Here is a 26921-nt window from a genome sequence, read left to right as displayed (position 1 = left end):
CTTGGCACAGTCCTGGCGCATGACGGAACAGTGGGTCTGCGCGGAGGCTCCAGTGCTCGGGCGGCAGCAGCGGAGCTCTGTGGCCGCTCTCCTCACTCCACGATTGGACGGAGCGAGTCACGTTGTCCGTGGAGCTGTCAGTGTGCTGCTGCACCATTGTTCCCCCTCCCCAGCAGCCGGAAGAGTTGCCTGTGAAAGGGACTGCGATGTGCGTCAGTTGTGCCGGTTGGCCCCAGGACCCAGTTCACGCTCCACTGGAACCCAGTACCGGGCTTTAAATGGTCTCACACACACGCTGGTTGGAGGATTTCCGCAGGAGAGGAAGACGGTGACATGGTTCAGAGAAGGAGGCTGTGAGGTCCATTGAAAGAGAGAGACAGACAGAGAGAGAGAGAGAGAGAGAGGCGTCAGTGACTGGATGAGAGTAACAGAAATGAATGGTGAGTCTGATCAGATCTTACATGATGGGTCCCTGTTTTAACACATTGATAAGATGGAGAACTATAAACCTAATACCTTTGTTTCTCATATCTTTTCCCTTGTATTATACACTATTGCATGTCTGTCTGTGCTGCTGGGAGAGGGAGTCCTCACTTCTCCCTGAGGTTTCTGCGTTTCCTCCCTGTTAAAATGTTTTTGGGAAGTTTTTCCTCACCTTATAGTCCAGGGTTAAGGGAAGAGGATGTTGCAGCTTGTACAGATTGTTTGAGGAAACTTGTGATTTGTGAATATGGGCTGTACAAATATAATCTGACTTGATTTGGATTTGATATGTTTACCTGCTGTTTTGTTACCGCAACATGGTAAAGGTCCATTTGTCAAACTCTTCTGGACATCACAGCTCAGGAGTCTATGCTCATTTAGAAACTGAGAATTATACCAGTATGTCAAGACCAAGATTTCTTTGTTCCACCTAAACCACTGACCATTGTTATCCTTCACCAGCTGCGGATATAGGATTTTTCTAAATCAGGGGCCATCAAGGGGGCCCCAGTTTACGAAGAGAGCCCGATTATATATGTCTAACATGCGTGCACAATTCCTGATTCAGTAAATGCCATTTTAGCAAAGGGGTTGGCTATGTTGGCTGCTGGGTTCAGAGCAAAAATAGATTTGAGTCAAAATATGTTGTAAAAATGTTTAGTTTCATATATACTTGTGTCATATATTTCAGGAAACTCTGACACACACACAAGAGTGTGGTTATAGCAAACAAGCCGGGCATGATTCGGACAAAACTTTGGAATAGATGTGTTTACGCAAGTTTTTTGTTTAAATGCGGGTAAACCCCCTGCCCCGCCCCCCCGAATAAAGGTGATTGTCTCCTTTCCTATTGGCAGTAGAGGGGTTTATCTTTCGGGGTTTGTCTCTCACCTTGCTGTCTTGCCAAATTAGCGTGTTTCCATCACTGCTGATTGGGGCCAGAGCCAATTTAAACCTGCGTCGTTTGACCCGGGCTGATTGTATTCATTCCCATTGCAGACAAAAGTCAGATATTAGTGGGTGTAAGTGGGTCTGACGAGTGGAAAAGGGGTTTAAGATGCACGTTTAATTCATTCCTTGTTTACTGTTAGCTCTCTAGCTTTGAGCAAAGCGAACATGCCATTTATTATATTTTGAAAATGCTCAACAAATTGTCATATTCATTGCTAGTACTGATAGTAGCGATTGAATAGTTGATTTAAAAACGGACAGGGGCATTTCAGGGGCCAATCAGATTCCAGCTCCGCCCCTGAACCTTACAACTCTACGTGTACATATGAAATGGTCAAAGAGCCAAATGGAACATGCATGTTAGAGCTCCTGCGCCTTCTGGGTGTTGTTGTTGAGATGTGTCGTACAGGCTTCTGTACTAAGGAGTACAGTTAACTGGTCCACGGCCAAACTGGCTGTGAGAACCTCTCATATACAGACCGCTGAGAGAAGAGGGCCTGGTTCCCTGCAGAGCCAACTCAGCCACCATGCTACACGAGGAAAGAGTGTCTCACAAAGAGATTCAGATAAAGCTCCATCAATCATCCACATGTCTGAGGTTGCAATGTTTCCTTGTGTACCGTTGCTGTGATGACAATTGAATGCATTATAAAAAAAACAATGGCCTCTAGCAGAATTTCTTCAAGCCACTTTCTAATTGACCTCTCTTGACTCTGGAAACGATGCAGCATCTGTAACATTTGCTCCGTCACTAAACATCCTTTTTATTTCCCTATCCTTCACAGAACGGACGTGGGTCCCTGCAGCATAAATATATTTAACTGAAGGTAAGACCACCTCCGCTGCTCGCCGTCTGAAATAATAATAATTCCACCAGCTTTCACAACACATCAACATATTGAATTCATGCCTGCGAGGTAGATTGGTGCTCAACTGTTGCTACACCGCCTCAAAGGAGCCCCTGATAACGAGTTATGATGTGATGCAGAGGCAGACAACAGTGTTTAGTCAATGCAGACAGCTGTGCTATTCTCACTGGTATATACCGGAGAGATGCCTCTGATATCCCAGTGATGAAACGAGGACATATTCTTTCTAGAGCACGTTGTGTTGTATGCTTGATATTTATTTTGTTTTGTCTGTAATTCAATAAGTTACAATCAAGGGGAAATCACAAGGCAGCAAAGACGGAGAGATTTTAATGTTCTCTCTGAAGGCATCTAATATGTTTATTTTAATGTATTTAAGAGACAACGATCATCTTCTGTGAACTGTCGGTTTCATATATATATTAGGACTAAATCTGGCAACATCATTATCCCTCCCCACCGTCCTCATGTTCCTCCTGCAGCCTCTTTTGTCACAGAGGAAAGGCAGCACCATCAGTCCATTGCTGTGCACCAGCGTGCACTCAGACATGCGACCGTGCACACACAATCACACAACCACTTCCATCTTTGTGATTGAGATCTGAAAGGTGATGTGGGGGTGGGCACCGTATCTCTCTCTCTCTCTCTCTGTGTGTGTGTGTGTGTGTGTGTGTGTGTGTGTGTGTGTGTGTGTGTGTGTGTGTGTGTGTGTGTGTGTGTGTGTGTGTGTGTGTGTGTGTGTGTGTGTGTGTGTGTGTGTGTTTGGGTAGCGGGGCCTCTCCTCGCGACTGTGTATTTCTCCTCCTCGATCCATCTGTTTCCTCAATCCATCAGCACCCATGCAGTCCTCAGAGGAGCAGGATTTAATTAGTACACGTGGCACCGAGTTAAAGGACACTGAAACATTAAGTAGACGTGTTTACTTGTGAAAAGCGGCATCATTAAGCGGACTTATTTGAATAAGGGATTCTGCCGTGCTGCTATTACATACTGTAGCGCAGATGGCTGAAGCCTGATAACAGAGAATGCAGTCCATTCAAGATTCGCAGGGAAGGTGTTATGGCTTAACGGCACTAAAAAGAGTCTCTCTGCAGGAGGCGGGTGTGGGTGAACTGTCTGGCTGCAAAGGTTCTCACGCACGACTGATTTCATTTTTTTCCCTTCTATTTGGGAACAACTTGAATTTGTGCCTTTAAGGTCGACCTGGAGGTTCAGACAGATAAATGTCAGGATTGCAAGAAGCAGGTTTGTGTTCCATGCAAGACGAGTACCAGTCTGCAGGAGTGATCATTTGTTGAGATACATCTAACAAACATTATGGATTGTGTTTTAAAGATATATATATATATATATATTTGTATTTTCCAAGTTATATGCTAAAAACGTCAGTACACTAAATATTAAACCAGGATACAACATTCCATGCAACATAACAAACCTTATTGGAATTGCACCAAACAAAAGAAATGAATTACTCATACACATAGAAATATCTTGATACAGCTCTTCCAGAATCTGAGGGCACTGTTAGATACTATTTGTTTCACCCCAGTTACCATGATACTAGAATAATACTCAGTAGAGTTCATACCTCCACCAAGGCTCAGCATTCTCCTCATGAAACCTCATTTAGATTCACTGTATCTTTTTATTTTTATTTGGATCTGCACCAAAGTGCATACACCCATCAATATCTATTCCCTACGCATGTCTGATTTTTTAAAATCAAGATCCATTTATCATTCACTGAGAAATCAACAAAATGTATCTTGCAATATTAAAGAAAATAAATTCCTGGATTTGCACCAAAATACGATGGTTTATTTTGTGACCCGAACCGCATCCTTCCACCAAATCTCATGGCAAATTGGTTCTGCAGTTGTTTGCGTAATCCAGCTCACAAACAAACAAACAACCGTACAAACAAAACAAAAAAACACTGATGAAAACATAACCTCCCTGGCAAGTAAAAATGCACATACATCTATACCAACCACCTAAATATGTGTACATCTATTATTTTATTTATGATTCACACATAATTCTCTGAAAAACCAACACAACATCACAATGTTAAAGAAAGTGAAAAAAAAATCCTGGTACAACAACATTCCCCAGGCTCTGTCTGGGGTCATGCTCCACCTCTCCACATCATTTAATGGAAATTGGTAGTTTTTGCTTAATCCTGCTAACAAACAAACAAACATAGATTAAAACATAACCCCCTTGGCTGAGGTGAAAGGTTCCATATATTCCTGAAATTAGCATATTCCACCTCTGGTACATTTTAATTCATCTTTCAAGTAATGAACCTAATATAATAGACTAACTGGCAAGCGAATGCAACATCATTGTGTATTTGTTGTATTTATTTTTTTATATCTCCCGTCTCCTTGATCAGTTAAGACACATCTCGTCCTCTGGTTCACAGCATTTGGCCCGTTCACTAATTCTTAATGTTTCAAACTGAGCGTGGGGTTTTTCATGATTTGTGTCTGTGCATGTTCTAATTGGCGTCTTCTCTGTCTGAACTCCAAATTGAAATCACAGCATCAATGACCCACATCACAGTCGCACAGACTAATATCAACCTTTTATATCACCGAGCAGCTTTGTGTGTTGCAGCAGGGTTCATGCTTCCAATTTAGAAGCTTTTGAAGTGACTGTTTTTTTTTTTGTGTCTTCGGCTCCTTCCTGGCTGAGCTCTGGGCTTTCACCGTTCAGGTCTGTGCTCTCTTGAGATGTTGCCATGACACTTATTTGGAATCTTTTGTCTGTTGCCAGCTAATTAAGTGTTAAGAGAAAAAAATAGCTAATGTTTCTGTCTGAATGAGTTTTTATTTGTCAGCGCGAGGTAAGCCTCTGTATCAACGCTTTATACAGCCGTCAAAAATGAACTGATTCTGTAATCTTTTGTCTTATTGTATTGAACAATCAGTGCAGAGTATACATTTCAATTTTAACTTCACAATTAATGTTCCGAATCAGTGATACATAAATAGCAGCTTTTTTAAATACAGGAAAGCTCTAAGAATTCTACATCAAATATGAGAGACATGTACATTCATGTATGGAGCTATGCATCCATCCATTCATTATGGATACTGATTATCTTATGAGAGGCGGGGTTCACCCTGGACAGGTCGTCAGTGTATCTCAGGGCTGACATACAGAGAAAAACAACCATTCACTTTCACATTCAAACCTAAGGATTCAGAAGTTATTTTTAAATGCTGCCTAAAATCATTTAAATACCCCATTCAATATCTATTTCAGTAGGAATGTACTTGTTTTAAACCTAACACTCTTCCTCTTCTCAGCTCCAATTGTGTTGCACTATCTTGATCACGTGGGCAATAGGGTATACAATGCATTTATAAGGTCTGAACTTATTAATCTTTCTAAATTTAGATCTTTTCAAGACGTTGAAAGCTTCTTGTTATCGTGTCAGTGTCTTGGTAACAGGGACAATTATAAATAACGTGCTTGTTAACTGTCAGTCAGATTTGATCAAATCACACACGCAGAGTCCTGATGAAGCCTCAGTGTTATTTACTCATATTCAGCTATTAAATTCTTAATAAATAACACAGAAGAAAAAAATGTAAATGTGTTTTTGATTGTTGCTTTTCTCTGACAATTTAATGTTATAGAGGAGCTTTGAAGTTATGTTTCTGGTATTTTACATCCAGAGTGTGTTAGTTAGTTAAACCTTTTTAAATGTATTAGCAGCATAAAGCTCGTCTCATGCTCTGATGAAGGTCTTTGTGACCAAAAGCTTGGATGATGTGTTGAGCCTTTTTAAAAAAATTATTTCAGCCCATTTTAACCAAACGTCTCTGATGGCCGCTCTAATCAGCAAAGACCATGAAAAAAAGAAGAATGATAGTTCTTCAAAACTTAATTTAAAAAAAAATCTTCTTAAATTAAACACTGTTGCCCAACATTATTGTGTGACATCACGGCAGCAGTTTCAATTAAAAAACGTTAGAGCTGAAAAATAAATACCAATTCAATCAGGAGAGACTAATAAGACAAATAAAAGAGAAAGTTTGAAGTAAAATTACATTTATTGAGAACAGGAGGAATGTTAGAACCCGGCAGGAAGTAGGTCACTATGGGAAGCGGTTTGGAATATTAGGTGCTTTGCTATGAAGGAAACTTCCCTGGAGCCCATAGACACTGTTGGTGGTGGTGGTGGTGGTGATGAGAGATGGAGCTTGAGGTCGGGACGTCTTCATGTGAGGAAACAGAGGGTCTGATTGCAGAGCTGGTGAAGGGGTGGACGTGTTTCACAAAACTCCACGGAACTGAAACCACTATTGACAACAGAGAGAAAAAACACCTTTAAAGTTTGACAGTTGGTACGTGATCGGCTCAAGGCGAGTGTGTTAGGTTGTGATTAGGCGGAGACGAGAATGAGCTGGTGGATCTCAGGGATAGTGGTTTCAAAATCAAAGAACTTTCAGACATGAACTGTTTTTTTTGGAACTTTTCCCACCAGTCCATGTGAGAATATAGAAATAAAATTCACAATGACTGAGTGAACACGTGACGGACACAAGAGTGAAGTGTCACGTCCTGCCTCCTGCATGCTCTACGTTCCCGGGATATTCCTGTTGTTGAAAACGTGTCGGACTCCTGCTGTATTTTTCGTATGTTAAAGGAAAACTTAAGGAAATGTACAGAGAACTTATATTTGTAGACTTTTTCCAAATTTCATATCTGACAACGGTTTTGGAAGACATGCACAAGGAAAACTTTGTATTTAACATTTTAACTGTTATGTTGTACAGTGCAAATTATCATTTTTGTTAGAAACATTTAACCAGAAATGATGCAGGGCAAAGTAGAAACATGTAAAACCATCAAAAAATTGAATGGAATTGATATAATGTCACTTATTTCACTTTCACAATGATAGTATTGTATACAATTGTATACATTTGATAAAATATGTTAGATAAGAATTTGATTCAAATCGATTTTATTTTATAGCGCCATACTTTATCGCAACTTTAATAGGGATTTTATCAGAATCATGAAAACATAAAGTACTGACGTTCTTACCACTACAGTTCACCATGTACTGCAATCACATGCAGAGCTGGCCTACTTCATGAATTTCCTCAGATAACACCGCAAATGCTTTGCATATAAAAAAAAGCGATTCAAGATCTCTACATGATACTGGCTATATATAAATGATAAGGCTTGTCTGCAGAATGTGAACCCCACATCCCACAGCTTTCCCAGCCTGTGTGAGAGATGAAAGCAGCCCTGTCTCTGTGAAATGTTTTGGCAGCTCTGTTTCTGCCTGCAAACTGGCTTTTGCGAACTTTCAGGTGACATGGGAAAATATAGTCATAAATAAAATATAGAGCCATGAATAATTTAGCTGAGCATTGTGATTGACACGGGGGTGAGGGTACCTGATTATGCCTCACCGCACCGTGTGACTTGTGTTACCGCAAATCAAACCATTAAACGTGGGTTCTATATTTGTCTGCACATACTGTATTTTGATCACCGCTTGTAACGACAAAGACAGTTGTGATGCTGGAGGAAATATCTTGAGAATGCGTCTCTATTTCATTAAACACCCTGCTAATGGCCTCTGTTGTGAAATATTACAAATGCACACACAGTTGTGTCAGGAGTCAAATGAGTTCACAAGCTCTCAGCATCTTCTTGCCAGAATGTTCTCATACAAGTCTATCGGAGCGGTGCACTGGCCACTGATAAAACGGGCAGTTATGCAGCTCTTACTTCTTTTACAAGATGTTAGAATGAAATGGCGCGGCTGTGATGTGCGGCAGGGATCATCCTTTTTACCCTGGCCCCATGTGCTCAATAAGGAGCTTCCTCCATTGTTCTGTGACGAGGAGGAGCAGATCAATGAATCCCAGCACTCGGTTGCAGGATGGAGGCTGCAGCAGGCATCGCCAGGCTGCGGCTCCTCCGTGTGCTGAGTGCTGAGCAGCGGGCTACACTCCCTCCCCCTCTTCCTCTCTCTCCTCCTCTCTCTCCCCTGCACCCCCCCTCTTTCATGTGTGTGGAGCAGATCTGTCTGCAGCCTCAGGCAAGTGCAAGTTAACAAATGTACAGAGCGCATGTGAAGTCTCATTTGCATAAATCTGTAGATGTCGCAACATTTCCTTAAATGGATTCCCTTTGTGTTTAATTGGGTAATGTTTTTCTCCCCCGTGCATTCTGTAATTCTTTCAAAGCTGATGGAGAGTGAAGACGGCCGTGTTTGACGACTAATATTATTTATTTGCATAATTTGCCCATCTGACCTTTTATTGCGAGCACGACGGTAAAACAGCAAATGTTTACTGTCACTGTCACTGCACAAAATTGCCAGGTGTTTTTGTTTTTTTTCTTCTCGTCGCTCTGTACCTCACTGTGAGCAGCGACAGACAGGGCAGCTGCATTTTGTGGATGGATAATAAATGAGCTTCCCTTGCAACACTGGAGCTAAACTGCAGCAATTCCGCAGGATTCATTAAAATAGATATCGGTGGGAAGAGTTTTCTATTTCTCCCTTTTTCTGTTGCGCTATTTGATTTTCATCCTCAGTTGCATCCGCTCATATTTGCCATGTGCTCCCTTCGAGATCTCCAAGGACAGGACACAAGTGACATGCGTTTATTGTGTCATTCCTGAACACCATGGTAGTGCACGTAGATTAAGGCAGATGCCCCCTGACCTCTTGCAAAACACATTGTACTGTGGCCTTTTCATGTTTAATTTAGGAATGTACCTCACACCCCCATATACAAGACGGTGTCACTGAATATGTGAGCACTGTGTTTGTGGCAGGGATCCTCCACTGACATCATCTGTAGCTGTATAATCATCCAGGCCATAGCCTCTCCTCAGGGGAGTCCAGCTGAGACCCAGCCTCCCTCTCTTTCCATCTATCTGTCTCTTTATCTCTCCTTTTCTCTCTCTCTCTCTCTCTAACAAATCTCTCACTCTCTCCGCTGAGCCGACTCTCTCTCTTTCAAGGTTGCTGTTTACGGCTGAGTGTGACACCGGTGATGGATGAGATCGAATGCCGCATCAGACTGGCTGCGTGGCCTGGGATCTTCTGTGGTTTCAGGGTCCCTCTCTCTCTCTCTCTCTGCTCCGTACTCCCATCAGTTGGTTCCACTGGAATGCCCCCCCGAGTCACTCAAAGTCTACCGCCATGAAAAACTGTTTCTCATATAAAAAAAAAAAGAAGAAGAAGAAGAAAGAATTTATAAAAACATCTGCCAAGCCATCTGGGGTGGATAAATGTGTTCCCCTCACTGTGGAAACACTCTGTTGTTGTCGGTGATGCGACCGGCCATATTGAATAGCAAAGGCGTTTGGCAGACGCAGACACAGAACAGGGAGGCAAACAATCTACTGTATATCCCCTACACACACACACACACACACACACACACACACACACACACACACATACACACACACACACACACACACACACACACACACACACACACACACACACACACACACACACACACACACACACACACACACACACATACATCTGGCTGTTGCTCAAATGATGAGTCCGATGGTCATCTTGAAGAAACTGAGTCTCGATTTTCATGCACATAATCAGTGTTCTCATATGTGACTAATTACAGTTTAATATTTACCGGCAGCCTTTCATAGCAAAGCAGATGGGATATATATATATATATATATATATATAGCACGGATAATGTAAGTGTATGTAGGGTGTTTGACTTTGGCTTAAAGTAAACTGTATGTGAGTGCTGCTATTTGTAATGATTAAAGCTACAATAATACGTTTTTAACCACCGGGGAGACAGAAAAACTCAGAAGCATACAGTGGCTGCGGTAATTACGCAAATATGCTTAACAACACAACCTGCAGACACACAACAACACCTCACATGTCTCTGGTTGCCTCACTGATAAATCCCACGTTTACTCCCTTTCCATCTCCAGCATAGTCTGTTCATAATGAGGGACGACACGTCTCCACTTCCTCCCATTGTGCAACAATGGAGATAAAATATCCTGGACACAGGTGCCACCATTTTGTGCTTTGGACATAATTTGGAGCCAGAATCTGTGTAGTCGTGATCGTGGAGTGGAGCAGCGGTATTGCTGTCAGTCTCAGCTCTCAATCTGGACATCTCAGCCCATTTATATAGCATCAAATAACTAATTCAAACACTTAACCATACACCAGTGAGATAAGAATTTGTTCCCATGCTAACTAGGAGGAGACAGGGTTTATAATCTATACTAAAGCCAGCCACCAGGTGGTGATGATTTGGCTTCACTTTTGGGAAGCTGTCATTAAACATAGTCTAGTTCCTGGGCAACATATCTTGGTCATTACATTGCTCTCCACTAGGAACTTGTTTTCTTTGGCTCTTCTCTGTTTCCTGCTGGTACAGTGCCCTTGGCTTGTCTGAGTCAAGCCCCCTGGAACAGAGTAGGGCTGCACGGCTCAAGACAACTCCACCAAAATAATCTTTGTATTTCTAAAAACTCCATGAACACAGCAATATCTTGGAGCCTGCTAGCCTGTCTGTAAATGAGATGATGCTTGATGATGGTAGAAGCATATTTCTTCTGTCTTGCATGATGCCGATGATGTCCGCAATTTTCAGGAGGCAACTAGCCTGATAAGTTTGCGTTTCTCTAAGTTGTTGGTACTGCCTGTTATAAAGGCATCTGCTCCAGGAGAGGAGGCATCTGAGTTTGGCAAAGCTCACATAGCTGATGTTGTGTTTCTGAGACAGTAACAGCTTTGGAGGAGAGACGAACTGCCTCTCCTGGAAAACCTCTGTCTACTCACTGTTTATGACCAGCCCATTTATCTTTTATACCTTTTTGGAAAAGCACAAAGGGTGTACTGCAAAACCTTCTATGAATAATAGCCAATGACATTACAGTCTTGTTTAATGCAGCTCCGATGGAGAGAGGCCCTTTGTGTCGGTCCTGAACTCTTTATAGGTTGAAGAACCCTCCATCTGCTACGCACGGTGTTTGAACATACTGTGAGATAGATTGGGTGTTGATTTAAGGGATAAGGGTGGGTGCTGTGATTCATCACGGGTTCACTCCAGTCTCTACCATTAAAGGTTGTGATTCACAGCCACTCACAGTCGCTGATATGGTGTCATGACGCCAGACTGTTCAGGGTCAGATTTCTGGTGAGATGGCTGAAGGGTTTATATAAACATGGTTTTTACACTTTATATTTTCAATCAACACATGCACTCCCTATACTGTGTCATATACAGGACCCTGGAAAACTACTGCAGGAAAGTTTTAGAGACATAATTCAAGACCTATTAAATAGAACCTGACCGATACAGATTTTTAGGGGCCGATGCCGATACTGTTACGCTGGACTTTCATGTATGAATTGGAGGCTTCAACCAAAACACTACTCATTGACTTTGAATGGGGTGATGTTTTGCTTTACCGAACTGCATTGTGGTTCCCTTGCATTGCGTTTTTTTCAAACACTCAAGCGCTAATGCCAGCCAATCAAATCATGTTAATGCGAAAGAGGTAGCAAAGGCAGTTGGCTAACTTGGTGTGTGCTTCTCTTTAGCATTGCATTGCCAGCTAGCATGGCACGTTAGCATGAAAGCCGACTTTGTTGTGTGTCCGAAGCATGAAACTGTTATTGTTGTCGTTATGACGACCGTACGGGCACCTAGCGTCGGCCACGCCCACTGTCAAGAATTAATGCAACGTCTACGCTATTTCGGCCATTATGTTAAAGATGTCAATTTCAAACACTTATGGCACAGAAATGTAATTGAGGCTTGATATTTTACTTTATCATAAGTCATTTTTTTTATTTTATGTAAAATATAAATATAAATGCACATCTGCATTGTTTATTTTCTGTATATTTGATATTGGTGCATGTTGCAAATGCAGATACCGATATGTCATCAGCCAATATATTTGCCCAATAGATATATCATGGGCCGGGCTGTACATAAATGAATTTCAATTCTTTGCAACATTTTTCAATAAAGTGTTCCCAGTCTGTTTCAAGACAGTTCATACAAACTCTATTCTCTTATTTGTCTTGAACTGGAGCACTGTGTTGGAGGTGTAATTCAAAATATATTCAAAATGTACCTTTCATCTGTTAGAGTGGGAATTGTAAGGTTCTTTTGCATATGACCTCAATCTCCGTACGGCAACACAAATAAAGTTAGATTAATTTCAAACCTTTTTATTTTTGCATGTTCTTTGTCTAGTACCTCCACTGAAATTAAAAAGCCTCTTGAAAGTCAGAGAGAAATATGGGTCAGCATCACTGGTGCCATGGTGGAACAAATGCTATCTCCCCAGCTTATGTTTTGCATTTTTATGTAATGGGGCAGCATGTGCATGAGATGCTCGTGGATGAATCATTAAAGGAATGCAGATGAGGCTGTCTAATAAAACATTTCAAGGTGCTGAAAGAAGTGAATGGAAGAACAACGTGTTTGGGGTGGGGGGGGTAAATACATTGTATGAAATGTATTATCATAGCACACTCTCACTATTCATAATATTTTCACAGTGAAAGTGTTACCTCTACTGTAGTGGTTAATTTCATTTGAACTGTTATTAAGAGCAGAATTACAGGTCAGGTCCTCATTTTGCAACCAAGTAGAAAATATGACTGAACACAGATACAGTAATTCACTTTCACCCATACCATTGTGATTAGAGTTGTTCCAGATTGTTCATTTATTGTTTCTGAAACTGGTTAAAAATTGTAAGCAGTAACAGAATTATTAAATGACCTTTGTAAGGCATAAATCATTGAGCGACCGTCCATCGGAACCATCGGGCACAAGGGGCTGGAGCCAATCCCAGCTGACATTGGGCCAAAGTACCAAGAGTATGAAAATGCAGTTTTAAAGACAAATAAATAGGTATCTGCTTATGCCACCTACCTCCATTAGGACAGAGATACAGTTAGTAGCTTTGCTGTCACCTGTCAGGTAGCCCAGAATTAGACCCCACAGAGCCAGTGGGCACAAATCATTGTAACACCTCCCCACGCATATTCGTATGACTAAGTCACTGTGAATCATTCACACAAACACACACACACACACACACACACACACACACACACACTCTCACACACACACATAGCTGTCATTTTTAGATTTTAGACGCAGTCACAAGGACAACTGTGAAGTTAATGTGATCTGTGTGTACAGGGTAAAGTGTCTTGTTGCTGCTGCAGTTTTGTTACTATGCTTCCAGCCATAATAGCCTACTGTAATCTCTGAGTGCTCAGCAGAGTACAGTATGTACTGTATACATCTACCATTTTAGAGGACCCATTACAAAGTCAATGCTAAAGGGATGTAAACCCTTACAGGATGCACTGCTACCACAGCTGGTACTGCTACTATTTAACAGTATTATATGTTAAAATGCAGCTCAGATTACCTGAAGTGTCATTAACCACATGGTGAAATAATGAGATGAGTAAAAAGAAAGAAACATTTCCTGATTAAATCCTATCATCCGGTGCGACTTCATTCTATAGATATGTTTGCTTTTGAAGGGCTGTTGCTGCTTCCTGAAGTGGCTCGATAATGGAACAGACAACAGGGACGGAGGAGGAGTGCAGGAGGAGGTTAAGTGAGGACAATGATGAGGATGCAGAGCATTGCAGGGTTGAATTAAATTGCTTTTCTTACAGATGCAATAAAGGAAAAACAGATTGTTTCACATAAAACTGTGAATATACTCTGGCTTTGACAGATATTTTATAAACTAACCATCTAACCCACATTGGATTTAAATTATGTCAATTTATGAGCTGGAAGAAATGCAAATCTGCTTCGAGTGTAACTGACCATGTTCTGCATCACATTTTGAAACATTTTTTTTACAGTATATAAAATACAATTTTATTCCTACTGCACTATAAACTGTGTTTATGCTCCCATTTGCTTTAATGACTGTAATGCTGTGCTGGCTGTAAAAAACCCTCCAGGCTTAAAGCTGCTCTATAAGAGGAAGTGCACGTCCTTTTTATATTGACACACAGTCCAACGAGTGCAGGAGTGATATCGTGTCTTTGACTGCACAAGCCGAGGCCCCTGCACTCACTCTCCTGCAGAACTTCCTGGCATAGGAAGTGTTGCGAGCCCGTGCACTACAGTCCTGACAAATCGTATTTCCTGTGTTTGAGGTAGTATATGTCGGCCTCTTCCATGTGTGTGTGTGTGTGTGTGTTCCAAATTCCCTCTGCGACTTGTCTGCGCAGATGTACTTCGCAGGTGGATAACTGCCACTTTTGATCTTGGATGCATCCTGGATTATTCTTTTTGGCCTTTTAGGTTTTTATTTTGTAGTTTCTCTTTTTTTAATTGTGTTATTCTTGGCATCAGATGTTTCCCCTCTCCTTTGCCCCGATCTCTCGTCTCTCTACCTCACTACTCTCTCACTCCACCCCTTCCTCAACCCCCCCACACTTTACTATTCCCTCCTCTCTGCATCTCTCTTCACCCCCCCTTTACACCTCTTTCACACTGCCCTGCATCACACATGCACCCCCCTTTATCCACCTCTCCCTCCTTCCGATTCCCCCATACCTCTGCCGACATCCTCCTCCTCCCCTTTCCCGTCCCCCTCCCCTCCCCAGCTCATGTTGGTAAAAATATCTGCAGACAGCAGGAGCAGAGGCACGCCTGACTCTCTCTCTCTCCCCCTCCTTCTCCCTCCCTACCTCCCTCTGCCTCTCTCTCTCTCTCTCTCTCTCTCTCTCTCTCTCTCTCTCTCTCTCTCTCAGACATCCCACCCATGTGATCTCACAGGCTGCCTCTGCTCTGCTCCACTCTACTCCAGTCAGGCTGCTGCCTTTCAGCCGGCTGCAGCTAATGAGCCTTTGTGTGGCCAAAGAGAGAAAGAGAGAGATAAAGCGAGGTAGGGGAAGAGAGAGGTTTAGTTAAAATAAGAAAATCTTTCATCTTGCAACAATAAAGCATATGCTACGGGCAGCGCATGCAGGCCGAGCTGGAAAATTACAAGAGTCTCTTTCTCTCACACTCCTGCACACTTATTTTTTTTCCTCTCATACTCGTGGAGCTCAGGGGTCGCTGCAAGTCAGTGGACTGAAACAAAATGGGAACCTCTTCATTCATCATGTCTCACCTTTCTTTTCATTTTTGACTCGCTGCATTTATGATTGTGCGGCTGCTGTGCTGCTGTGAGAAGAGGTGAAAGGAGGGACAGTCTGCCAGAGGATACAGGTCAGTTGTTCCTGTGAGGGCCAGCACACACACACACACACACAAACACACACACACACTGAAGTGTAATGTGGTCATTGCAGGACTGATGTGTCATGACTTGCTCCAGATGCCATAGGCTTGCTGTCGTCACTGGTTGTGAGTGTTTCTGAGCCTTGTGTGTTGTCACAAACCCTTTTCTGTGACTGTGGGAACCTGGTGAATGACAAGGGGCCTCAAAATGTTTTTATTGTATTTTAGAATGCAAGTGTGCCACAGTGCTGTTAGCGCTGTTGATTAACGACAAGAGTTGGCTTCCACACTGGATGTGTGCACAGAGAGGCAAACACAGGGAGGGGCTTTCCAAGCTGGCTTCTGCTGCATTATTTTTTTTCTGGGATTTTCTCCATCGTGCCACAGTGTATGCTGCCCAGCCATGATTACTGGGAAGGCAACAGTGAAGACAAAGAGAGAAGGAGCTGTTGGAAAAAGATGCAGCGATCTGTGTTTTTTATTTAGCCATGATGAAAGGGGTTCACCCGAGAACACCCTCAGCGCTGTGGCCCATGATGTCATGCAAGTCCATATTCAAGATTTTAACTTTTACCTCCTGCTGTCAGATGAGAAATGAACCGGTGATGCATCAGTCTGAGAAAGGAACTGGTTTAAGAGCATTTGCTTCGAGCCCTCACATACTGAATGTATCACTGGAAACAGTCGTATGGCAAAGCACTAGTTGAGAGAGTGCATTAGAATCTCCATGGAAACCACTTTTGGTATCAAAGCCCAGTGCAGCATCAGCTGAGGGATAAGCATATGAATAGGTTTCCAACAATAGTATCTAATTAGGACCCTTTCTCGGAAATTGACCAAAATTGCACAAAACATTTCTGCTGGAAATTTCCACTCCTGCTGTTGTGAATCAATTCAGTTCTCATGTGAGATTATAGCTTCTTTAAATGTGGATGAATATTTGAAATCCCACAAGGCTATTTTGATATATTTCACAAGTCATTAGTTATTGTTTTGTTTTGTCACAATCATCCAGCAGGGAGAGTGGATTGATTGTTTCTCTTCATCCAACTCAGTTATTGGCTTTACGGTCTAAAGACGATTTACTTCCGAATGACTATCCCTTGGTTTTCTAGGAGCTTTACCCAAACTGGCTCCTCTCTCCTCCACTTCCTCCCAGATGGACGAGGCCTCACATTCCTCAGTTGTAGGTAGAGCTGTTGACGTTGGAGCTTCTCCAAATGCTGGTGGTGCCATGACACCGCACTGAACAAGCACAGCTCCCCCCCACCCCCCCAGGAACAATGACCCTCTTTGCTGCCAGCACCGTGGCACCTCTTTCTCGTCAAGCAGCGTGTCTCTCAGGCAGCCTTTGCATCTGTAATGACTCAATAGCAGAGCCCAGATGAAACAGCGAGGGCTGTCTGTGAATGGAACTCCCCCACAAGCTGCTCTGGCAGATATAGACAGAGTGGGACTGGGTGAAGACGATGCACACTGTCTTTACAGGCTCCAGCTTCCAAGAGAGAGAAGGCAGTGAGGGATGAGCTGCCAGTCATAGCAGTCCTCGCCGTGCTATACGAGCAGCAGCAGTGCTGTTACTGGGTTTTATTTATTTTAAAATGAGACATGATGTTCCAGCTGCTGCTGTTAAAACAGGGAACATCAGACAATTAAATACTTTGAATGACTGCGTTTTCAACTAATGTCATGACTAGTGACTAGTGTTGCATCAGTCCTGCCATATTACAACCCTCGTCAGCAAGACGGCAGGAGGAGTTTACGATGAAAATAACATGACAGTTACAATACATAAATGATTAGAGCCAGCTCCAGTGGAGTGGTGATTAGTTTTATTGTATTGACTGATGGCTTGGCTCTTGTTTATACATCTAACTGCAACATCACACAGAGAGAGAGTTAATGGCCCCTCTCGACTGACACTGAAGTGGTTTGGAACACGTGTGCGAAGACAACCGTTTGAAGCCTCGACTATTAATGCAACATCCCTACAACTACGTTTTCGTTCAATATTGCATCAACTCTACTACAGATTCGCCTCAGGTCCACACAGCTAAAATTAAGAAGTTTGGAAACGCTGCTGGCTCCCTTTTAGTCTGAAAACTCTGGGTTTTGCGTCTTAGGCTTCATCCATACGACTGTCTCCCTCCACAAGAACAGTTTTGCTCCATATAAGTTTTATTCCCCGTCGATACTAACACACGTAAAAACATGACAATTCACTCGCACCAGGGGTCGTGTGATAGGATCCTGCAGAATCAGCGAAGGCTACCTCGTGACGGAAAATTCTCAATCGGCGGTTGTGTTTATGTCATTATATCCAAACATCTCCGTTTCTGCCTGTCTATACTAAAACACAGCCCCGAGTTTTCCAACTGAAATGGGCCCAGCAGCATTTCCTAACTTCTCCGTTTTACCAAGTCTAAAACCGCGCAGTAGTGTGGATGTAGTCTGGGTGGACAAAAACTGAGATCTCTGGAAAAAAAGAATGATGATGATTGGGTCTTCTCAGTAACGACGTAGCCTTTATTGCTTTCATCTGGCTCCTATCACACAACCTCCTTCCTGAAGAAAACAACTGGCATTATCCTCGTCTATCACTAAAAAACCAACATGGATTATCGATTACAAGCGTTGCTGACCCTGCTGTCTTTGCTAATAACTGTTGTGCCGTTACATTTCCTCGTTTTACAATCAGCTTACATTCGTAGGAGACGAATGGTGCAATCTGCGAAACAATCTCAGTGTCCAACCTTCCCGCTTACACCTGCACACGCATTCCCAGTGTGCTTGAGTAGTCACCAGATATGTGCTATCGTGCGTGTTATTAAGGATTTAAGCTAATACAGAGCCAAAACGCTTGTGTGGACGGAGATCGTGGTAGAAACTGTAGTAGTATAGATGTAGCATCTGTATGAAGAGCTATAACCTCCACTGTTTACTTTCACCTACACAGAGCAGCTGTGCATGATATAGCTGCACCTTATTCAACCACAGAACCTCCAAAATACATTACATCACTTTGGCAATTTTACTAACAAAAGGTCTCCGGCTGGGTAATATTTATTGGTCTGTTTTGCCTATTACTTTTACAGTGCTTTATAAAAACACGTTTATTGACTGCATTTGTTGCAGATTGCAAGGCAAATTATGGCCTGTCAGTATGGATTTCTTTACTCTGCTCTGTGGTACCTGCATAACAGAGGCTTGCAACAGGATGTCACTTCAACAGCAGCTTCACCTATTCCTCCTGTGGTGCTACAGATAGCTATACGTGCAAATCACCTCAGGCTGTGTTTGCACCTGAATAAAAAAAGGGTTTGGAACGGCTCTGTCCTATAAGATGACATGCAAAATATTTTAGCCTTTAGCTGTTTAATCATTTTCTTTCCAGGTTTATAGAGATAATATCATACAGTATTGTTTATAATTAAAATCTGAGCAGAAGACGAGTTGGTCCAGTGTCTTTTTTTGTCTCCGGCCTCAAAGACACTGGAATGATCTAATTGTAAAGAAGACCTACTATGTAATTAGTAGCTTTCTCCTTCCATCTCGTCTGGGAGCTGGATCGCGGCAGGAGAGATTGTGTGTGTGTGTGTGTGTGTTCGTATGAAGGGGGGGTGGGGTGGGTGTGTTGTCTCACTGCTAATTGAGTGTGCTGAGGATTATGAAGGCCCCTAAACTGGATATTAAATAATTTGTGGCCCCTCTGCCGTCTCTTGGTTTCAGGTGCAGATGCGGCCGGCCATGAGCGGAATACTGAAGAGGAAATTTGAGGAGGTGGAAGCCACCTCCTCCCCGTGCTCTTCCCTGCGGGAGTCTGATGATGAGGTCTCCTGCAGCGAGAGTGGGGATAGCAGTGACAGTGTCAACCCCTCAGCCTCAGGCCCTTTCACCCGTGAGTGTCCGCGTCTTTATAAGTGCATGCATTGTGCTTAGTGTGGCCAACGTGTGCTACTGATGTTAAGATGAATGTCATCGAGTCATCGCAAGGAAAAACAAAGCTTAAGCGCTGAAAGGGATTTTTAATCAAGATGGGAATGACCCTCAGAGCCAGCTTGATTCTGTAGCTCACGATCAATGCAGCATGCAGGTCAAAGAAACAAACAGTTGTGTCTGTTAATTCCGGAGTATAACATGAAGACATTAATATACAATATAATATAAGACATAATGTAATGTGTAAGAATCCAGTGCTGTAATAAAGGGAAGGATACAAAGGCAGTTTCCCTCAATATGATCAGCATCAGTGGGAGGAGGAGCTGATGCAGGCTCAAGCTGTGTGTGTGTGCAACACTGCTGACACTGTACATGCAAATTAACCAGACTCTGTGATCAGCACAGCCGCTGAAAGCAAAATTACGAAATATCTGCTTAAATAAATCATATCATTTCGATGGAATAGCCATTTGTGAGGAGTGGGAGATATAAAGTCAAAATGCACATGCACACTGAAAATGAGATGTGATCCAAGGTTGGTAACAACAGGGGTTGCAACTAACAATTTTAACCACAGACAAGGAGGTTATGTTTTCACCCCGGATTTCCACGAAACTTGGTGGCAGGACGCGGAGTGGGTCAGGGGACGGATCCAGGAATGTTTTTTTCTCACTTTGTTTTTATGACGCTTTTCAATATCCTCACCATTTACCCAGGGAATAATTCATGCATCTTGATAAGAAGAAACCAGTCTTATTTTGGAAACTCATATCTATTAATGTATGAAAATTGCTGCAGCTTGACAGAATTTAATGGGACTGTTTGGACTCGGTGGAGGTATACGCTCTATTGTGTGCCATTGTATTTATTGATAAACTGATTATTTTCTCAATCATTCAGTCCACTTGTCAATTAACTCTTTGATCTATAAAACATCTATACAGGTAAAAAGAGTACCCCTAAGTTGATATCCACACATGCATTTTTATGCACAGTCAAGAATCCTGAACTAGAAATGATTAATTTTACAACGGATTAAAACTAGGAAAAGCATCAAACCTTCACATCAAAGGTGAAACTATCAAATTTACTTTTCTTGAATGAGACTCAGGCAATCATCAAAATAATGGCGGATTAGTTTTCTGCAGAAAAAGCAGTTTGGGTTTTTTAAGAAGAGGTCGCAGCGACATTAGGATTCTCTGCAGATTGTCAGTTTTGCTTTTTGAATTAACAAATGCTTCAAAAGAGGTCGGGCACTGAGAGATTCCACAGTTCTCCCTGGTTTGAACTGACTCCGTAATGAAAATGCCTTTTAATTGAGTAATAAACCAACCACAACAAAAACACGTCTCCCTCCCCGAGCAGGTTCAAAAGGACACTGAAGTCATCTCCAATAAGGAACAATGTGCTCACGGGAATCTGAATGTCTGAGAACTGTGAGTGAACTGGATCACACAGTTGTAGTCTATTAATCCTTTTGGGGGATTGTGAAAGCATTTAGATGTTTGATGTAAAAAAAAACTCAATAGTGGGATTCTGAAGGAGCAAAAGACAGGAGCCTTGTTTGAATGAGATGTTTATATATAGGTGAATTTTTGTTTAAATTATTTTAGTTTCAATTTAATGTCAAAACAAAACTTGGGATTTTAGTTGTGCTTGTAAATGACATGCAGACGAGTGCCTATTAGCAGTCTTCCTGCGCGGGGGGGGGGGGGGGGGGGGGGGGGGGAGACATAAGTAGGGTGCTGCATCCCTGGAGGCTGAGCCTTTGCCTCAGTGTCAGCTGCAGCTGCTGGTAACTGTGGGCTTGAGAGGGTCGGCTAACAGCGCCAAGGGAGCTGTGCACTATTAAGACTCCTGTGAAGTGGCTCGTGCATAAGCGGGGACTGACCCTGTCGGCAGCAGGATGAAACAATGAAGTGATTTTATGACACAGCGTCAACACTTGCTGACTATAGCAGAACCGTTTACATGTAATATGTTGGTTTAATGTAAGGGCTGGGAATCGCATGGTAACTCACGATATGACATGATAAGCGATACATGGCCCTATTATAACAATAATATCACTTTACAGCGATTCTGCACTAATGAATATATTGCAAGACAATCCTATAACAATACATCATGATATCTGTCTAACTCAAGAAGAAAATGTCGGTTAATGGCAGGATTTTATTCTCTGCAATTTGGTGTCAGTTTCATTGAGTTCGACACAAACTGAGATGATCTAATGTAAAATAGCCATAAACTGGCCAAATTATATATGTATGTAAGAAATAACTAAATATTGATATTTGGTGCCGACATATCGTTTATTGTATCTCACGAATCAGGACGGTGATATATTGCAGTATCGATATTGTGTCCCACTCCTATCTAATATAGGGATTCTTGAGAAAAGCTAATTAACGGTGTGTTGACTGTTTTGACACCAAATACAAGCGAACACCTGTTCTGCATTTGTTCTTATGTAGGTAATGGACCTCTGCTGTGTCGCCCCTCAGTCTGACAGCTCTACATCTGTAATGAAATGCATTGTCCCGCTTCCGGGGGGTGGAGAGCTGTTAGAACCAGATGGTTTCTATTTGTCCTGTCTGTCTGATATGGCAGTGAATGCCGGGAACGCTGCTTCTGTGAACCAGGCCTCCTCATCTCTGGGCCAGGCGGGGGGGGGTTATTTATGCTCCCCCCCCTCCCCCTCCCCCCCCTCCGCCTTTATGCCCCCCCCCTCCGCCTTTCCTTCCCGTAGTGCTCTCCTTAAAAAGGCAGAGGACTCACACGCCAGGCAGAACCTCCGAGATATGATAAAATCCTTATTTTTTACGAAGGTGTGCTAAGTTCAAGATATTGAGGAGCGCCTTGTAAAGACGGCAAGAAAGAATTCCCCATATTTCAGGAGTTAAAGGGCGACAGTCTCAGCAGATCTGGGGCCCAGGTTTTATAATAAAAAAGTCACTTATCTAAACAAGCTTTAGGCGGCTATAAAACTCCAGAGAAAGAATGTATGCAGGTTAAACATCAGCTGTGCTCGTGTGACACGGGGATCTGCCGTGTGGAGCTGTAAATCTTTCCATATGGGATTATTAAAATGAAATGATTAATGAACGCACCGCTTTATTAACTGTCAATGTTTTTTGTTTTTTTTGCCAATTTCCCAAACAGCTGATTCAATATTGAAGCGAGAGAAGCGTCTGCGCACACGGAGGGTGCATTTCGAGAACGTGACGGTTTACTACTTCAGCCGGCGGCAGGGCTTCACCAGCGTGCCCAGCCAGGGCGGCAGCACACTGGGCATGTCCAACAGACACAGCTGGATCAGGCAGTACTCACTGGGTGAGTTTGCCCTGGAACAGGAGAGGATCCATAGAGATATGCTCCGAGACCACCTGAAGGAGGAGAAACTCAACTCAATCAAACTCAAGGTACGTGATTTGTGATACGAGCATCAGTCAGCGGATATCGGTATCAAACAGGCTGTGTTGGGAATTAGAAACGACTTTGGTCTGAAAGACATTCATCTTTTTTTCTCTCTGTCTTTGGGCTCAGCTCTTTGTTCTCTCACTTTTATCAAAAATGACTTGGATGTGACTCCCTCTTGTTTTCAGCTGACTAAGAACGGCACGGTGGAGTCGGAGGAGGCCAACACGCTCACGGCAGAGGACATCTCCGACGACGACATTGACCTGGACAACACAGAGGTAGACGAGTACTTCTTCCTGCAGCCGCTTACCACTAAAAAGCGCCGGGCTCTGCTGCGTACCTCCGGGGTAAAGAAGATTGATGTGGAGGAGAAACATGAACTGCGGACCATCCGGATGTCCAGGGAGGACTGCGGCTGTGATTGCAGAGTCTTCTGTGACCCCGAGACATGTGCCTGCAGCATCGCGGGGATCAAGTGCCAGGTAAATCCCATGACATGCACATTTTCTGTCCATGTTCTATTTTCCTAAACAGCTAAATATACTGAGGCGAGAAGGTGCAGGGTATTCTAACTTTAGTTTGTTGTTTTTATACACAACACAGATCATCTTAAAATAAAATGAATTGCATAGTAAAGCTAGTTTGTGTTTCCCTCAGGTGGACCGCATGTCATTTCCATGTGGTTGCACAAAAGAGGGCTGCAGCAATTCGACCGGCCGAGTGGAGTTTAATCCCATCCGTGTTCGGACCCATTTCTTGCACACTATAATGAAGCTTGAACTGGAGAAGAGTCGCGAGCAGCAGCAGGCGGCCCCAGCCAATGGTTACCGCGGCGAAACCAACGACCTGGCAAGCGGGAATCCTCTGGTGCAGTCCCAGCACAGGTTGGAATACTCGCTGTCCGACACCGGGCCACAGACGGCTGGCGTCCACCTGCAGAACATGGACGAGATGGAGGAGCCGCTGGACGACGAGGAAGAGGACGAAGAAGACGAGGAGGAGGAGGAAGAGGAGAATGAAGACGACGAGGATAGTAGCAGCGTTTGCAGCGGACTCTCTGACTCCAGCACACAGAGCTTAGCGAACAGCGACTCTGAGGAGGAGGAGGATGAAGAGGATGAGGAGAAGTCTGAAAACTTTGGGGACGACTTGACGGCCCCGCCGGTGTTGCACACCGATGTGGTCCCTCTGTCCGCTGTGCTGTGTTACAGTGACAGCTCTGTGTCACATGACAACCACATGAATGGAAACACTTATTTAATGAACTCCCCCTCGACTGAGTACTATCAGCTGGGGAGCTCCGGTAGCGTCTCCAGCGGCCAAACCAGCCAACCCAGTGAACCCTATGGGGAAGCCTTAGCATTCCAAGATCCAGTCGGCATGACCAACGGCAGCGCGGCACAAGGGCCGTTCAACGTGGCCGCCGGGCAGTACACGGACTACTCCAATCAGGCTGCAGAACAATACACAGCCAACCACCCCTTCACCCTGGCCAACGGGGCTCCGGCGGCGCCTCTGACCTGCTTCACGGCGGATCCGGAGAAGAAGGTGCTGTCCAAGGCGGCGCTTGTGGAGCCGCCTGAAAACCAGAACCAGACACAGTTCCAGAACTACCTGAACAATAACTCCCAGAGCTCCTACAGCTCGTGTATGACAGCTGAGCCGCCACAGCAAGACTCTGGCGTTAATAGACAATCCGACCTGACCTTACTAGCGAACAGTACTAAGAACCTCCCTTTACCAGACCATTGCCCCGAGGTCACAGCCATTTAGTGAGCCACATGTTCTTAAGTGTTCTTTTCACCGTCGCGTCTTCACTGGAGCCTGACCCAGTGGTGTTTTAAAGGGAACATAATCATGGCCTTTTTTTCTTTAAATGATCTGACCTTGCATTTCAAAGCAATTCACATTTCATCTGTATCTATAAAGCCATAGGCTGATGGACACTGAAGGTTTCTGCACTGCAGCGAGGAGAGGGAAAAAAAAAAATCTAATCAAAATATCAGTTATGTCATGCTGTGCAATGTATCTTGTAATTTCAGATGTAAAGTTCTAGTTTAAAGCAGATATCGTTCTGTAAATGTTACTTTTCTATGTCTACTGTTTGTGTCAGATGTGCAAAAAAAAAAAAAAGGTTTATTGTCAGTTTATTTATTGTTTTTCTGAATTATGTGCATACTTATATATTGTAAATGTTTTGATAACGACGTGCATGCTGTTTTAGGCGAATCTCTGTGACATTTGGGCAGAAAAAAACAACTGCTATTGTTTTATATATATATAAAAAAAACGTGTTGAATACATAATGTACATTTCTCTTTTTCTTTTTGTCACTATTATTATATGCTTTTCTATATGGTTTGGAAAAGCATGAACAATAGCCTGATCTCTTATTTGTATGTTGTATTGTATGGAATACAATATCAATAGCATAAAATGTCGTCCCACATGCGAGAATCAATTCACAGCCTTTTGCACTTAACTGGTGGGGGTCCCGGTGGCATGCGGCTGGTTTTAACTGATGAATACTTGAACGGTGTAAAACTTACAGCCCCTCACGTCTCCTTCCCCCCGTTCACTGCAAGTGTCGCTGCAAATGAAGATTTATCCTCTGAAGCATTTCATTAACAGAAGGATATTAATAAAGTAGCACTTTGACATATCTCTGAAAAGTACAAGAAGCTCTATGACTCATCATAGACAATATAACTATCTTTATCATTTAATTAGCGTAACAGGCTTGATTTGAGAAAAGTGTTAATCGCTGCATAAGCTACATTATGCGGTCTAAGAACTAAGATGTTTATTTATGTGGATCCAATAATGATAATGATTTGTTCCAGTGAAACGTTAAGTGCAATAGTTGAAGGGGTTTTCTCATTAAGAGGAACTGAGATTGATTTTAATTAACAGTCTTTTTCACTTGCATTGGTTTTATAAAAGAAAACAAGAAGCCACAGTTTTAATAATTGTATACGGGGGGAAACAAATGTTCAAGGTTGACAATCAAAGCTTATTATCAGACGTGATTCACTTCAGTATTCACCAGATGACTCCTGAGTCCTATGAGCCATTGAAAACCACAGCCAGATGACGAGAAGTCTTCACCAAAAATCTGTAAATAGCCTTTTACCACATCTTCGTAAAAATAACTGACGAGAAAAAGGGAAATTGAAAGTTACTGCTCAACAACCTGGAGACTGCAATAATTCAGTGAACAGTACTACAGTAATATGTCGCTGAGCTCTTTGCTCCTGCATGATCACAGGTATTCGTCCCTCTTCCCAGCTTGCAAACATCTGCCCACTGTTTATAATCTCGGGGGTTTAGCACCGACGCTCTGTTGATCATGCGTCAGTGGCATCAGCACGGCCCGTCAGTACAGACTCATTGTGCCAACGCATAAAGAGTGTGAAGGCTAGAGACACGATAATGACACAGTGAAGAATCCTGTGTTTCATTTTATTTTCCAGTATTTATTATGAATGATATATTGAGATGTTGTATTTATTGTGGTTTACTAAAAGTCTGTATTGAGTAAATTGCTTCACTATCTTGGAATAGTCTTTCTTTGTTTCATGCTGGTTGTGAGTTGTACAGCTTTATGTGCCTAATTTATTTACTGGGATCTCATATTCCATGAAATGCACATGTTTTGCACAAAGTTTTTTCCAATGTGTTTGTTTTTTGTTCCCCCCCCAGGTGTAGATAAGACAAGTTAATTTTCAATTGCTTCGTTTTTGACATGATTTTGGAATATGTTGAATTAAAATTGCTCTTTTGATCTTACTGCTGCAGATGCAATATTGTGTTGAAGCTCACATCAGGCCCACAGCACTGAGGACGTTGCTGCCATGCAACCTTGTATGAGGTGAGCGATTTCTTAGTGCAAAGCGCCCTCTGCAGACCACATAGAGTAATAATAAACTGTTTGAGAAAGTGCTTCATTAAAGAATTAACAACAATAAAA

General features: G+C 42.8%; 2 protein-coding genes across 5 annotated transcripts in view; one reads left to right on the top strand and one right to left on the bottom strand.

Moving 5' to 3' along the window:
• csrnp3 (cysteine-serine-rich nuclear protein 3) lies at positions 1–26740 on the top strand. Of its 4 annotated transcripts, XM_034573924.1 has the most exons (7): positions 1–440; positions 2220–2261; positions 19319–19487; positions 22694–22953; positions 23137–23433; positions 23609–24626; positions 24669–26740. In XM_034573924.1, the coding sequence occupies exons 3-7, from the start codon at positions 19325–19327 to the stop codon at positions 24722–24724; spliced, it is 1794 nt and encodes a 597-aa protein (XP_034429815.1). In that variant the 5' UTR covers positions 1–440; positions 2220–2261; positions 19319–19324; the 3' UTR covers positions 24725–26740. The 4 variants fall into 4 exon arrangements, with proteins under 4 accessions (XP_034429815.1, XP_034429811.1, XP_034429813.1 ...); XM_034573920.1 differs by having other exon boundaries at positions 2–440; positions 23609–26740; XM_034573922.1 differs by lacking the exons at positions 1–440; positions 2220–2261 and adding an exon at positions 15061–15577 and having other exon boundaries at positions 23609–26740.
• The window catches only part of galnt3 (UDP-N-acetyl-alpha-D-galactosamine:polypeptide N-acetylgalactosaminyltransferase 3 (GalNAc-T3)), a 29909-nt gene continuing 9392 nt past the window's right edge, over positions 6405–26921 (bottom strand). Inside the window, exon 13 of the transcript XR_004612489.1 lies at positions 6405–6622. The gene's annotated coding sequence lies outside the window, so the exon portion shown is untranslated. The remainder of the gene's footprint in view (positions 6623–26921) is intronic.

The sequence above is a fragment of the Hippoglossus hippoglossus genome, chromosome 21 (assembly GCF_009819705.1).
Source record: "Hippoglossus hippoglossus isolate fHipHip1 chromosome 21, fHipHip1.pri, whole genome shotgun sequence".
In the NCBI taxonomy this organism is placed as follows: Eukaryota; Metazoa; Chordata; class Actinopteri; order Pleuronectiformes; family Pleuronectidae; genus Hippoglossus; species Hippoglossus hippoglossus.
The sequence above is the reverse complement of the archived record's forward strand: the minus strand, read 5'-3'. Positions and strand labels throughout refer to the sequence as shown.

Coding starts and splice junctions, on each gene's coding strand:
- csrnp3 (XM_034573920.1), top strand. CDS start 19,325: ATGCGGCCGGCCATGAGCGGAATACTGAAGAGGAAATTTGAGGAGGTG. Junction 22,954..23,136: donor TCAACTCAATCAAACTCAAG/GTACGTGATTTG, acceptor TCTTGTTTTCAG/CTGACTAAGAACGGCACGGT. Junction 23,434..23,608: donor TCGCGGGGATCAAGTGCCAG/GTAAATCCCATG, acceptor TGTTTCCCTCAG/GTGGACCGCATGTCATTTCC.